General features: G+C 39.3%; 1 protein-coding gene across 4 annotated transcripts in view; it reads right to left on the bottom strand.

Moving 5' to 3' along the window:
• Positions 1-13967, bottom strand: part of ark2n (arkadia (RNF111) N-terminal like PKA signaling regulator 2N) — an 88245-nt gene that overhangs the window by 7666 nt on the left and 66612 nt on the right. For all 4 annotated transcript variants that reach the window (XM_052035299.1, XM_052035307.1, XM_052035316.1 and 1 more), the window contains one exon: positions 3725-3901. In XM_052035299.1, the coding sequence (XP_051891259.1) occupies positions 3725-3901 (177 nt within the window). The remainder of the gene's footprint in view (positions 1-3724; positions 3902-13967) is intronic.

Genomic DNA, 13967 nt, shown 5'->3' with positions numbered 1-13967 from the left:
GATAACGGTGCAGGAGCTATTATAATGGACGATAGAGAGATGGCAGAGGAATTGAATGAATATTTTGCATCAGTCTTCACCGTGGAGGACATCAGCAATGTGCCAGTTAGTCAGGAGTCTCACAAAATAGAATTGAGTTCAGTTAAGATTACTAGGGAGAAGGTGCCAGGAAAACTAAATGGACTAAAGACTGATAAGTCTCCCGGACCGGATGAGGTGCATCCCCCGGGTTCTGAAGGAGGTGGCTTTAGAGATAGCGGAGGCATTGGCAATTATTTTCCAGAAATCGATAGATTCCGACGTGGTTCCGGAGGACTGGAGGGTTGCAAATGTAGTTCCGTTGTATAAGAAAGGTGGGAGGCAGCATAAAGGAAATTACAGACCTATTAGTCTGACGTCAGTGGTGGGAAAGTTATTGGAATCTATCCTCAAAGACGGGGTTACGGAATACCTAGAGGCGCAGGGCAGGATAGGTCCTAGCCAACATGGTTTTGTGAAGGGAAGATCCTGCCTGACCAACCTATTGGAGTTTTTTGAAGAAATCACAGGTAAGGTGGATAAGGGAGAGGCGGTAGATGTTGTGTATTTAGACTTTCAAAAGGCCTTTGATAAGGTGCCTCACAAGAGACTGATTAATAAGATGAGAGGTCATGGAATTATGGGTAGGATAACAGAATGGGTGGAGCACTGGCTGGTTGACAGGAAGCAAAGAGTGGAAATAAAAGGATCTCGTTCTGGTTGGTTACCGGTTACTAGTGGTGTGCCGCAGGGGTCGGTGTTGGGACCGCTCCTTTTTACCTTGTACATTAATGATTTGGATGATGGAATAAATGGTTTCGTGGCTAAGTTTGCGGATGACACCAAGATAGGGGGAGGAGTAGGGAGTACTGAAGAGATAGGAAGGTTGCAGAGGGACCTAGACAGTTTAGGAGAATGGGCAAGGAAATGGCAGATGAGATGTAGGGAAATGTGCAGTTGTACACTTTGGAAGCAGAAATAAGCGGGCAGATTATTATCTAGGAGGAGAGAAAATCCAAAGCACGGAAGTACAAAGGGACTTGGGGGTACTTGTGCAGGATACCTTAAAGGTTAACCACCAGGTCGGATCGGTGGTAAAGAAAGCGAATGCTATGTTGGCATTCATTTCGCGAGGTATAGTGTATAAAAGTAAGGAAGTGTTAATGAGGCTCTACGGGGCACTAGTGAGGCCTCATTTGGAGTATTGGGCGCTGTTTTGGGCCCCACATCTTAGGAAGGATGTGTTGACGTTGGAGAGGCTTCAGAGGAGATTTACGAGGATGATTCCAGGAATGACAGGGCTTACGTATGAGGAGCGTTTGTCGGCTCTTGGACTGTACTTGCTGGAGTACAGAAGAATGAGAGGGGACCTCATAGTGACATTTAAAATATTGATAGGAAAGGACAGAGTAAATGTGGCTAGGCTGTTTCCCTTGGTGGGTGAGTCCAGGACCAGAGGGCACAATCTTAGAATTAGAGGGTACAGTTTCAAAACAGAGATGAGGAAAAATTTCTTTAGCCAGAGGGTGGTGAATTTGTGGAACTCCTTGCCACATACAGCAGTGGAAGCCAGATCAGTGGGGGCGTTCAAGGAGGAGATAGATAGATATCTAAATAGTCAGGATATCAAGGGATATGGGGATAAGGCAGGTAATTGGGATTAGAATAGTTTTTTTTTCTTCTTCTTCTTCCCCCATTCCCCATTTCTATTTCCCTTTCCTTGGAGCAAACTCGATGGGCCGAATGGCCTGCTTCTGCTCCCTTGTCTTGTGATAGGATATATATGCTGCAGGCAATGCCAGTATTTATTATCCATCCCTATTAAGGATCTCCTTAATAATCAACATATTAAGGATCAACTGTAGCAACAGGTCTGGAGTAACTTCACAAGGATGGAGGACAGCATGGTGGTGCATTTTGGGAGGTCAAATGCAAGAGGAAAGTATACAGTAAATGGAAGGACCCAGAAGATCATTGATGTACAGAGTGATCTTGGAATGCAAGTCCATAGTTGCCCAATAGTGGCAACACAAGTAGATAGAGCAGTAAAGGCGGCCTACAGCATGCTTCCCCTCATCAGTCAGGGCACATCATAAAAATTGGGAAGTCATGTGCAGCTATACAAAACTTTGGTTAGACCACATCTGGAGTATTGTGTAATTCTGATTGCCACACAATAGGAAGAATGTGGAGGCTTTGTAGAGGGTACAAAAGAAGTTCTCCAGGTTGTTGCCTGGATTAGAGAGTATTAGCTATAAGGAGAGGTTGGACAAATTTGGATTGTTTTTTCTGGAGCATCAAAGGCTGAAGGTGACCTAATAGAACTACATAAAATACATAAAGCTATGGATTTGTGAGAGGCACAGATAGGGTAAGAAATGTCAAATACTGAAGGGAATAGGTTTAAAGGGAGAGGGGGAAATCAGGTTCCTGGAATGCACTGCCAGAGAAGGTGGTAGCAGTAGGACGATAGCAAATGTTTAAGAGGCATTTAGACAGACACACGAACAGGCAGGGAATGGAAGGATATGGACCACGTGCAGGCAGATGGGACTAGGTTAGATTGGCACTGTGGTCAACGCAGATATGGTGGGCCAAATGGCCTGTTCCTGTGCTGTACTGTTCTATGTTCTAAGGACAGCAAGATTTTCTCTCTTGAAGGAGATCACAGAACCATTTTTATGACAATCTTTTAGTTCCATGGCATTTGTTATGGAGGTTACTTGCTAACAAAAAGTTCCAGTGTTTGTTTAATTATTTGTATTTAAATTACCCAGCTGCCATGGTCAGATTTGAATTCCTATTACTAGATTAACAATCCAAACTCTGAATGCTATTCCAGTAAATTAACCACTACACTAGCTACCAATAATTGCCAAATTGTCGTATGTTCTGTTTTGGATGAAAAGTTAATTTACTGTAGTGAACAGGTGGTCTCCCCACCTGTCTGGCCTCTTGCTCCAAGAACAGATTACCTAGCTACTGACATACTGTTGTTCATAGGAGTCATTTTGTGAAAATTAGCAGTCACATTTCCTATTTGAAAAGTACTTCACTAGCAGTAACATGCTTTTGGGCAATGCAAGGTCATAAAAGTCTTTGTTGTTTTGAGATGCCAATCACCTTAACATATTTTAAGATCCAATTTTTCTCTACTGCCCTTGAAGCTGCTACTTCCTTTTAGGGGTATAGATACATATTTATATACCCAGCTGAGAGTTTACTGGATAACTATGATAGTAATTTTTACTCCCCAAGTAGGGATCTGTGAAACTAAATTACCTATAAACATTCCTGCAATTTCCTTGGTTGAGATTAGTAATTCAGTACAGCCTAGAAACTGAACCTGGGTCTGAATGAATCAGTTGAATAAGTTGATTATTATTGCTGCATAAGGCAGTTATGCACCAGATCATGTTCCAAGCATTTTGCCAATCATGCTTATTGAGCCTTTTCTGACCCTGGATTTGAAGTCATCGAGGATCAGTTGGGCTTCCTCTGAGATGCAGCTAAGATATTAATCAATGTCAAAGTGGAAGTCATCATTTGATGCATCCGTGGCTTTCAGGTTTGGGGTATATGTGCTGATGCTGGTTCCACATCACAAGAAAAACAGCAGTACAATGACTCAAAAATTTCTTATAGGTAGAAGATTGAAACTAATTCATATAACACAAAGGTTAAAAAAAATTATTCATTAACTGACCTGAAACGCATTGTTCGAGTAGTCCTTGGTTCCTAACTGTGTTCACCTTAAACTCATGATGTCCAAAAGAGAATTGTTCCTGGACAGCAGCAGCTGCAAGAAGATTATCCACGTTCAGCACGCCTGGGTCGGAGTTAGTGTCAGAAACATCATAATGTGCTGTCACTGGAGGGCCATCTGAGAACACACAACACAATGGATGAGTTTATTCAGATATACAAGAGAAAAATGGTAGAAGAGAGAAAAGTAAAAAATTCTGATAACCAAGCAGTTAACTAAAATTGTACGTAAATGATATAGAGTTTCTTTCACCTTCTACAGTGATGAGCCTCTAATATTCCTCTTGTACCTAAGGCTTTGTGAAATGCAGTGCAACCTTCAGCATGCACAAAGAAAATTTTCCCTTAAACAGTGAAATAACCTTGGCATTTCTTGAATGAAAATGCAGTAATGGGAAAACAACAAAAAATTGCCAACCTTCAATCTTTCAATGTGCTTTGTAAATTCTGCTGTAATTCCCGATGTTGCAGATAATCTGAAAACAAAGCAGTAAATGTGGACAGCACTGTAGGCGTGGTCTGACTAGGAGCCAGAAATACACACGTTCTGCCAAAGAGTACCAAAAAAAAGACAGGACAAAGCAACATACCCAATTTCCTAGAACTGTTTACATAAGCGGCCCCTACCATATACCCCCCTGATATTTAAGTGACTTGAAAAGGCATAATATTTTGCAATTCTATTTTAAAAGCTTCTTAAATCAATGAAAGTGCCATACAACATGCACCCAAGAGAGTCCTTCTCCACGCCACCCACCCACCCACCACCCCTCCCCCCACCTTTTTATACTGACCATCTCCCCTGTTTCTTTCCAGTCCTGATGAAGGGTCTTGACCCGAAACATCAACTGTCCATTTCCCTCCCTGGATCTGGCTGACCCACTAAGTTCCTCCAGCATTTTCTGTGTTGCCCAAGACAGTCTTCATTTTTAAAAAAAATTTAAATCATCCAGTCTGGGTTACTTCCGTTGCAAAGCAAGATTCAGCTCATATACTGTTATGTATAAAGATACAAAGCCAAAACCAAGCACATGTTGTTGTGACTGCTTAGCATACTCATTATACTTAAGGAAGTGCTGCCACATATTTTGACTACACACTTGCTTCAAAAAATTGCAATAGTAATGAGGGTGGCTCTAACTGGTACTCCCAAGAAAGGAATTCTGATCAAAGTCTAGCTCTGAACTCAAGCTCGAACAAGTTTAACCAACTTCTAGTCAATATGTTTCTTAAAAATAAAAAGGACAGAAAATAGAAAGTATGACAAGAGAGAACTATCCTGCATCAAAGCTTGCCACATACAACAGGCAATATCATAAAATACTATTCATAAGATCACACAAGAATACGTTGTCTAATTGAGCCAAAAGGGCAACTTGATGGCATTCTGAAAGTGGAACATGTAAGGTTTATGGGCTTATCATTTTTAGACAAGCAACTGTGGCAGAGTTGAACATTTGACTGCCCTAGGTATAACTTAACAGCCCACAAAAGAGAAAAATTAAGGAATAAATCAATGTTGACACCTGAAAACTGTATTTAAATCTAGATTAAACAAAAGTCTGCAGTTTCTGACTCCATAAACCCATATTTATGAGCACATAATATTTTGAAGTTAGTCCTTAATCTTAGCCTTTTTTCTGCCTTGATACACTCATTCCCATAACCTTCCCCACTAAAGAAGAGGACCTAAAGTTGTGCAAAGACTTATTACTCATCTAGGTGTTATGAGGTGATCAAGCAGATCAGGTCCACAATACCCCTCTATCTTCTGGTCAGTACCTCTTCATTAGAGCAGCACAACAGATACTGAAAAAGTCATGATACACAAGGACAAAAATCTACATTTTATGCAGCTGTAGCTGCATGAACTTCCTAAATGAATGGAAAGGGAGAAGAATTGCAAGAGTCTGCAGTTGAATGAAATAAAGCTGTTACAGAATTTGATCCACTTTCAATAAATTTTAGGGTACAAAGTCAGGATCAAAGTCCAAGTTGCTGCAAAAGATTTAATGGTTTCTAGGTCAACCAGTTTTCAGAAAGTCTTTTCCAAATGAGTTCAAGTTATACTGGCACGTGTGTAAACTCCAAGGAAGCAGCTTCATTTCCAAAGGCTCTGCAGCAGTGGGAAATTCCACCCTCTTTCACTTTTCTCCAATTCAAATCTTTAAAATAATTTCCACTATATTGCATTCTTCAAGTCTATTCTGTATTACCTAAATAATGTACAACTTGCTGAAAATGGAAGTGCTAACTTAACTCTTTATTCTGTAACTGTTATTTTAAAAACTTATCTTTTTCAACCTGATATACATTTGCCAAAGGCCTTTCCCTTGACTGTCTACAAAAAAATTCCCTGAGCCTTTATATAATCCCAGATTAACCAATAAATACCTGTTGTAAATTACTTCACGTGTAGATCAGATTTAATCTGTCTCTACATCCTAGTTCTAGCAGAATTTACAATTATATTTCTCACAATTAACATTAAATACCAAAGCTTATTGCTCTTCGAGTTCTTATGTCAATGCTTTACAACACGTCTTTGGGATAACTGGTGTAAAATGCTTTATCATGCATTGATTTAGATCTGATACAAACCTACATCTAATGTATTAGCAGAATAATACGACTGTGATCCCAAACTTGGGCTGGCAACTAGGTTTCATTTCACATTTTCATTAGGATTGATGAGAATGTGCACATACACTGACATTTCTGTTTGCTAGCGAAACAATCAGCCTTACTTCCCTTGTGATGCTGTTGCAAATTAGTTACGGGATAGCTTTGGGTGAAGGATAGTATGCTTCATCAAACAAGGGAAAGAGCTCTAATGGGAAGGGATTCTTGAGAAGATTCTCACTTTCAGGTCTGTCTAATATAAACTATAATTAACTGCTGAAATTGGACCAATCTATTTGACTTTAAAATGTGAGAAACTGTAACAATTGCATTGGGATTCAGAAAATAAAGTTTTATTCTTCTCAAATAGAAAAATTTAAATACATATTTTGATGAAAGGAGTTGGAAATAGAAACCACACTGAAAATGTGAAACAGCCACAAAGGGGGCAAAATCCTTTTGTTTTAGTTATGACAGTGACTAGAAAAACTTTTAAATATTTTGATCCTTGAAAAATAACAGGTATGTTATGATAACTAAAAGAAAACATGGATAACCTGGAAGCATAACCATTAGCACTGCTGCCCCACAGCTCCAGAGACCCAGTTCAATTCCGACCTTGAGTGCTGTCTTTATGGAGTTGCACTGTGAGGTTTTCCACTGAATTCTTCCAATTTCCTTTCATTCCCCAAGACATACTGGTAGGTTAACTGGCTACTGTAAATTACTTGCGATTCTTTTTGAAGATTTAGGAGAATTGATGAGCACATGAGAGAGAATAAGTTGCAGGGCTACAGGGAAAAAGGGGGAGATGGGATTTGCTCTGCTGGGAGCTGGCATAGACTCAACAGGCCGACCTGCTTCATTGTGTTGTAATAAGAATAAATTAGGAGAGGACTTAAGAATGTGGAATGAAGACAATTGAGTATCAACTATGAGAAAGAAAGTTCTTTTTGCAAAGAAATTTTGTTTTAATTAAATAAGCATTCCGAATGTTCTGGTATAGAGAAGGACTTTTATGTTGACTAAAGACAAAGTCTTTCCTGTGGGAAAGTACTAAAAGGACTTAGATGGCATTAACTAAACACAATGGGCTAGATCATGCTGACAGCCAGCCACTGGGTCCATAGAGAATTGTCAGCTAGTCACAATGTCCGTGTCAGCATGCCCTGAACATCTGTGCCTGCGCACTGCAACACGAAAGTATGGAAAGCACTAAAGCTTAGGCGTAGGGGTACTTGGTTTCATTTCTGTCCCCGAGTTCACTATTGCGTCCAGGGTGCTTCTGTAACAATCTGAGTTTAGAGGCAGGATGCACTTTATATGTGCCTTCACACCTTTATGCCAGTCATCTGCAACATTTAGTATGGCTCCATTTATTTGAATGGGTCCCAATGACCTTCATTAAAAAGTTATATGGTATGTTTATGTTTTAATTAATGCTTTAAAAATGTTACTTTATTTAATTCTGTAAAGTGATTATAATATATAAATTCAATAAAATCAGAGACATTTGGAAACTAGAAAGACCTTCGAACCTGTCAGATGGTTACCAGTGCGTTCCATAAACAGGGCCAGTTTGCACAGCCCGGGGTCAGGCCGCTCACGGCCCAGTCTGCTTCAAAGATCTCGAGATTATTCAGAATCAAGCAGTTAATGCGGCCACAAAGTTAGCTTGGGGTGATATGACCGCAAGGCTCAGACAAGATCCATCAGGCTCTGGCCCAATATTAGCAACCTATATTTTGCTTTGCTAATTATTTGGGGGTTACAAAAGTGAAAATCATAAGCACCACAAAAGCATTTCAGGTGGTGTATAACTATATATGAAGCTACAAAGATAGCACCAACTGATGTTCAGACATCCACCATTTATGAACAAAGGATAATAACAAATATTACAAATTACCTCAGGAAACAAGGAGTGCAGGACCCTACAAGAGTCTTTCAGAAGTGATATGTATTAGATAATACATCAAAAGCTTAAATTTCAATCCTGCAGTCTATCTAATAAACTGCATCAAGATGTAAATTCTGGTTTGAATGACTTTTGGGCATTAATTACTCTCCATTTAATTCAGTCACTTAAATGATTTGTGATTTAATTTCATGGTTCTAAAATATATCAACATTGAGACCATATATGCAGTATTCCTCTTACTGTGTATATTCATAATAATGAGGAGTTGAACTCTGACAAAAGTAACAATGTGGTGTTTTGACTCCACCATGAAACTAAATCTTGGTAGGCATGCAAAGGGAGATTTTACCTATACTAATCACCTTGTTTACAATGAGAACTTGAAAATTCAACAATGCAGTGCGTTGAGGCAGCAAGATTTTGCACCGAGAGCATTCACCCTCCTACTCTCCTATTTGGTGGCGTTATTAAATTTCAGCTTGCATTCTAGAAAATGAGAAAGTCAAGGGACAGGCAGAATAGTGCAACGATTATCATCATACTCTTCTTAGTAAAGAGCTACAAGGGGAAATGGCTTGAGGGTAGCTATCTCACCAGAACAATGGTAGCATGCACATCAACAGATAGGGAATGGAGTATATAAATAAAGACATTCAGTTTAAATGCATAGCAAACTTCTCACTTCCCTTTAAAAGTCAGCTAACTTTATAAATTTTTCTGACATTTCATACATATTTGCACCCAAATAGTTCTATATGCACATGCAACTTGCATCCTTTCATTGATGTACTATGTGGACATGCAAAGTAATAAAAAGCTACAAAATGTAAAGTCTTTAAAACAGACTGGACCACATAAATGTACAGGAGGACCAAGTGCTGTTGTTAAACCATAGAACAATACGGCACAATACAGGCCCTTCAGCCCACCATGTTGTGCCAACCTTCAAACCACACCTAAGACTACCTAACCCCTTCCTCCCACATATCCCTCTAACTTAAATTCCTCCATATGCTTATCTAACAATCTCTTGAACTTGACCAATGTATCAGCCTCCACCACCACCCCAGACGGTGCATTCCATGCACCAACCACTCCCTGGGTGAAAAACCTCCCTCTGACATCACCCTTGAACTTCCCACCCATTACCTTAAAGCCATGCCCTCTTGTATTGAGCATTGACACCCTGGGAAAGAGGCATTGGCTGTCCACTCTATCTATTCCTCTCAAAATCTTGTATACCTCTATCATGTCTCCCCTCATCCTCCTTCTCTCCAATGAGAACAGCCCTAGCTTCTTTAGTCTCTCCTCATAATCCATACTTTCTAATCCAGGCAGCATCCTGGTAAATCTCCTCTGCACCCTTTCCAATGCCTCCATATCCTTCCTATCATGAGGCGACCAGAACTGGACATAGTACTCTAAGTGTGGTCTAACCAGAGTTTTGTAAAGCTGCATCATCACTTCGCGGCTCTTAAACTCAATCCCACGATTTATGAAAGTTGACATCCCATAAGCTTTCTTAACTACCCTATCCACTTGCGAGGCAACTTTCAGTGATCTGTGGATATGAACCCCCAGATCCCTCTGCTCCTCTACACTGCCCAGAATCCCAGAACCTCGTACTCTGCCTTGGAGTTTGTCCTTCTAAAGTGTACCACCTCACACTTCTCCGGATTGAACTCCATCTGCCACTTGTCAGCCCAGCTCTGCATCCTATCAATATCCCCCTGCAAGCTTCTACAGCCTTCCACACTATCCACAACATCACCAATCTTTGTGTCATCTGCAAACTTGCTAACCCACCCTCCCATCTAAGTCGTTAATAAATATCACAAAAAGTAGAGGTCCCAGAACCAATCCCTGTGGGACACCACTAGTCACAGCCCTCCAATCCAAATGCACTCCCTCCACCACAACCCTCTGCTTTCTGCAGGCAAGCCAATTCTGAATCCACACGGCCAAGCTTCCCTGGATCCCTTGGCCTCTGACCTTCTGAAGAAGCCTACCATGCAGAACCTTGTCAATCGCCTTACTAAAATCTATGTAGACCACATCCACTGCACTACCCTCATCAATCTTCCTGGTCACCTCCTCAAAGAACCCTATCAGGCTTGTGAGGCAAGATCTTCCCTTCACAAAGCCATGCTGGTTGTCCCTAATCAGTCCATGTTTCTCCAAATGCTCAAAGATCCTACCTCTTAGAATCCTTTCTAACAGCTTACCCACCACAGACACAAGGTTCACTGGTCTGTAATTCCCTGGACTATCCCTACTACCTTTTTTTTAATAAGGGGACAACATTCGCCACCCTCCAATCCTCCGGTACCATCCCCGTTGACAACAAGGACTCAGAGATCCTAACCAACAGTTCAGCAATCTCCTCCCTTGTTTCATGAAGCAGCTTGGGGAAAATTCCGTCAGGCCCCGGGGACTTATCTGTCCTAATATTTTCTAACAACTCCAACACATCCTCTCTCTTCATATCTACATATTCTAGAACATTACCCTCACCTACCCTGTTCTCAGCATCAAGACCCCTCTCCTTGGTGAATACTGACGAGAAGTATTCATTGAGAACCTCACCCACTTCCACAGCTTCCAGGCACATCCTCCCACCTTTGTCTTTAATCGGACCTACCTTTACCCTAGCCATCCTTCTTGTCTTTACGTACGAGAAAAAAGCTTTGGGATTCTCCTTAACCCTACTCGCCCAAGCCTAAAGCTTAAATGCAGCTAGTAAATGATGGCTAAGGCATAAGAGACATCAATTTACTGGGAATATAAATTAGTGGAATTTTAGACAACTAATGTTCAATGCATTAATTGACAAAGGAAAACCCCAATTGTTTTTGCAGAAAGCTGACATGAGTACATAATCTGGAATAAATGGGGTTTGCCTCCATACTTAACCGATCTGATTTTAATGTGATCAAGTTTTTTTTAAATATAGAAAAGTATTTGAATACTAACAGAGAAAACCTGCAACAATATGCACTACAACAACATTGCTCCAATGGGAACTCTAACTTAGAAATAAAGCATTTTGAGTTAAAAGCGCAAGGTACGTGCCTGTCATTGATCCATTACGGCAGTTCTTCCAAAAATGATCACCTAAGTTAGCCTGATACAACGGGAAGAAAGCTCTACAGTAAACACACTATAGAAAGCAAACCTTTCCTAAAAAGAGTAAAGAAAGAAGGACAAGTCAAAGGTCATTGAACCAGAAAATGAATCTGATGGATGACACAACTGTCAGTAGCCCAGTCCCTTTAGATTACAAAATTTATGACACATACAGTACTGTCCACATTTATCTGACTGTATACCTCCTTGATGATTTCTATCTTTTTGCTGACTAGTCATTCAAAAGAAAAGAATGATATACAAAGGACCAGCTTTTCATGACGTACAGTTTTGATCTAATTTCTAAAAGAGGCTTACTTTAAATTATATGGATATAGTTCTCATAACCTAATACACCTCACCTTTGCTGCAATGTCAGGCAGAACATGCCTTTCAGAAAAGGAAACTATCTGAAGAGAAGATGGATTTTTCACACCTAACAGGAATATACTTATCACACAAAATTAACAGAATGGAATCGATTACATTTAAGAACAGAAGCTCAGCAATGGTATAGATTCACAGATTAAATTCATATTCACAGATGGATCTCCAAAAACCACAAACACAAACATGCAATTTGGCTCCACTTAATTACTGTGACTGAAAAGAAAATGATCGGAAATCTTTTTATGCCGTGCTAAGAACAATGATGCATACAGTTGTGAATACATGCTGTAGAAATAGCTTCCTCAATTTCATCCAACTATAGAAGCGACACCCAAGTTAGTTTTAAGGGTATAAAGAGCTCTTTAATACTTGCCTCAGTGGCCATTCTCCATCTACAAGCAGGCTATTCAATTTTGTGTGGGTAGCACAACAAATCCTGAAAATATTCATATCTAATGTTGCCATACATAACCTTTACAACAGGAATCAAGAGTATGTTTCTTTTAAAAAAAAGACCCAATTTTGTTTTTCATTTTTTTAAAATATAATTCAGTATTATCAATGTGGTAAATTCTTGGCCAAAAGTGCATTGTGTCCAAAAATATGAATTTCACAGAGGAAAAAAATTGGTCATCATAATCAAACAGGAAGTATAGATGATCCGACCATAATATCACATAGTATTTCTTTTCATTCTTGCTGCAAACCAAGTACCAATCATATGCACAATTTCTAAGGAATGTTACGCACTTATCTGAATCAACCTGCTTGCTTGAGCCATTTGTTTTAAAACTTAAAGGAAAATACCTATGTTACTATTTACAAAGTGTGAGATTACGTAGTCCAGTGAATAATCACATCTATTGGTGCAGAACTAAGCAAATTAACACTGACCAACCAAGCTTCATAGATTTCCTTGCAGTCAATATTTATACAATAGCAATTAATACATGGAACAGACATTTAATGACATGCAACATTTATTGGTAGTACATACATGCAAATATAAATACTTTAGCACCTACCCCTTTAAAACATGTTTGGGAAACATTTCCAGTCTTCAGATTCAGAAAGTACTGGTACATCTGGTTATTTCTGTAGCTGTGGTCCTGCATCTTCAGTGTTACCAAACAACACGCCGTCGAGCTTAAGAAACGTACTGCTTTAGTGCAGATCACTACAAGGGAAAGGACCACGGTATTCTGAGACAGCACAAGAGGGATTAAAATGCTCTTATCCAGGGTTGATGGTATTGAGGATAAGCATTTATCCAGATAATGGTTTGGTAGTGCAGTTTGCAAAGTCTTTTACATTAAGGATATTGTCAAAAACTAGATAGCTATTCAGATCTAGTAGCTTTTACAAAAGTAAAATGCACTATGCTTTTAGTCAACATTTCTAACAGCCACTTCGTTAGAACCAGATTTCTTTCAAATGAAAACAATGTCCAAAACAGTCGATCTCATTGCTCAAAATGGGTGAAATTTCAAGTAAAGATTTGGTTTAACAGATTGTTTAAGGTGTATATAATTATAAACATAATAGTAGTGAAACATACTGATCTAATTTTCATCTCATTTTCAATGACTTAAGTGCAATTTATCCAAGGGTTTTCACAGCACAAGGAGCGATAGATTGTAAAAATAAAGATTAATAAATTGGTTTCCTTCTGAATATAAATGAGGTTAATAATAAGCAATTTTGAAACTGAATTTCAAGGCATCTTTCTCCACACTGAGGTTTTGAGGGCCCTCAAAGCAAATAAAAGTCTTCATTTAAGGAATCATTATAATTTCTACAAATGATGTATATCAAATGGAATAGTAGATGCTGTTTAAACAGTAGTTTTTTTGTGCCGCTCATTGAATAAATGTACTTTAACATTTGGTCCCAGATTCACATTTTTACTGAGAGTTATTTGGTTACAACAATTGAAAAGCCAAGTTTTCTACTGTGTAATGTCAATAGCTCAAATGATTCATTTTCTGAAAAATGCCCCAATGACTGCCCCTTGCATTTGATAGATAAATTTATTGCACCCATGGAAGGTGATATAATCTGTCAAATTAAATAAATTTATTGCACCCATGGAAGGTGATATAATCTGTCAAATTAAAGTTTCAAG

This window comes from Pristis pectinata, chromosome 2 (genome assembly GCF_009764475.1).
Source record: "Pristis pectinata isolate sPriPec2 chromosome 2, sPriPec2.1.pri, whole genome shotgun sequence".
Classification (NCBI taxonomy): domain Eukaryota; kingdom Metazoa; phylum Chordata; class Chondrichthyes; order Rhinopristiformes; family Pristidae; genus Pristis; species Pristis pectinata.
This window is presented reverse-complemented; position numbering and strand designations above follow the sequence as displayed.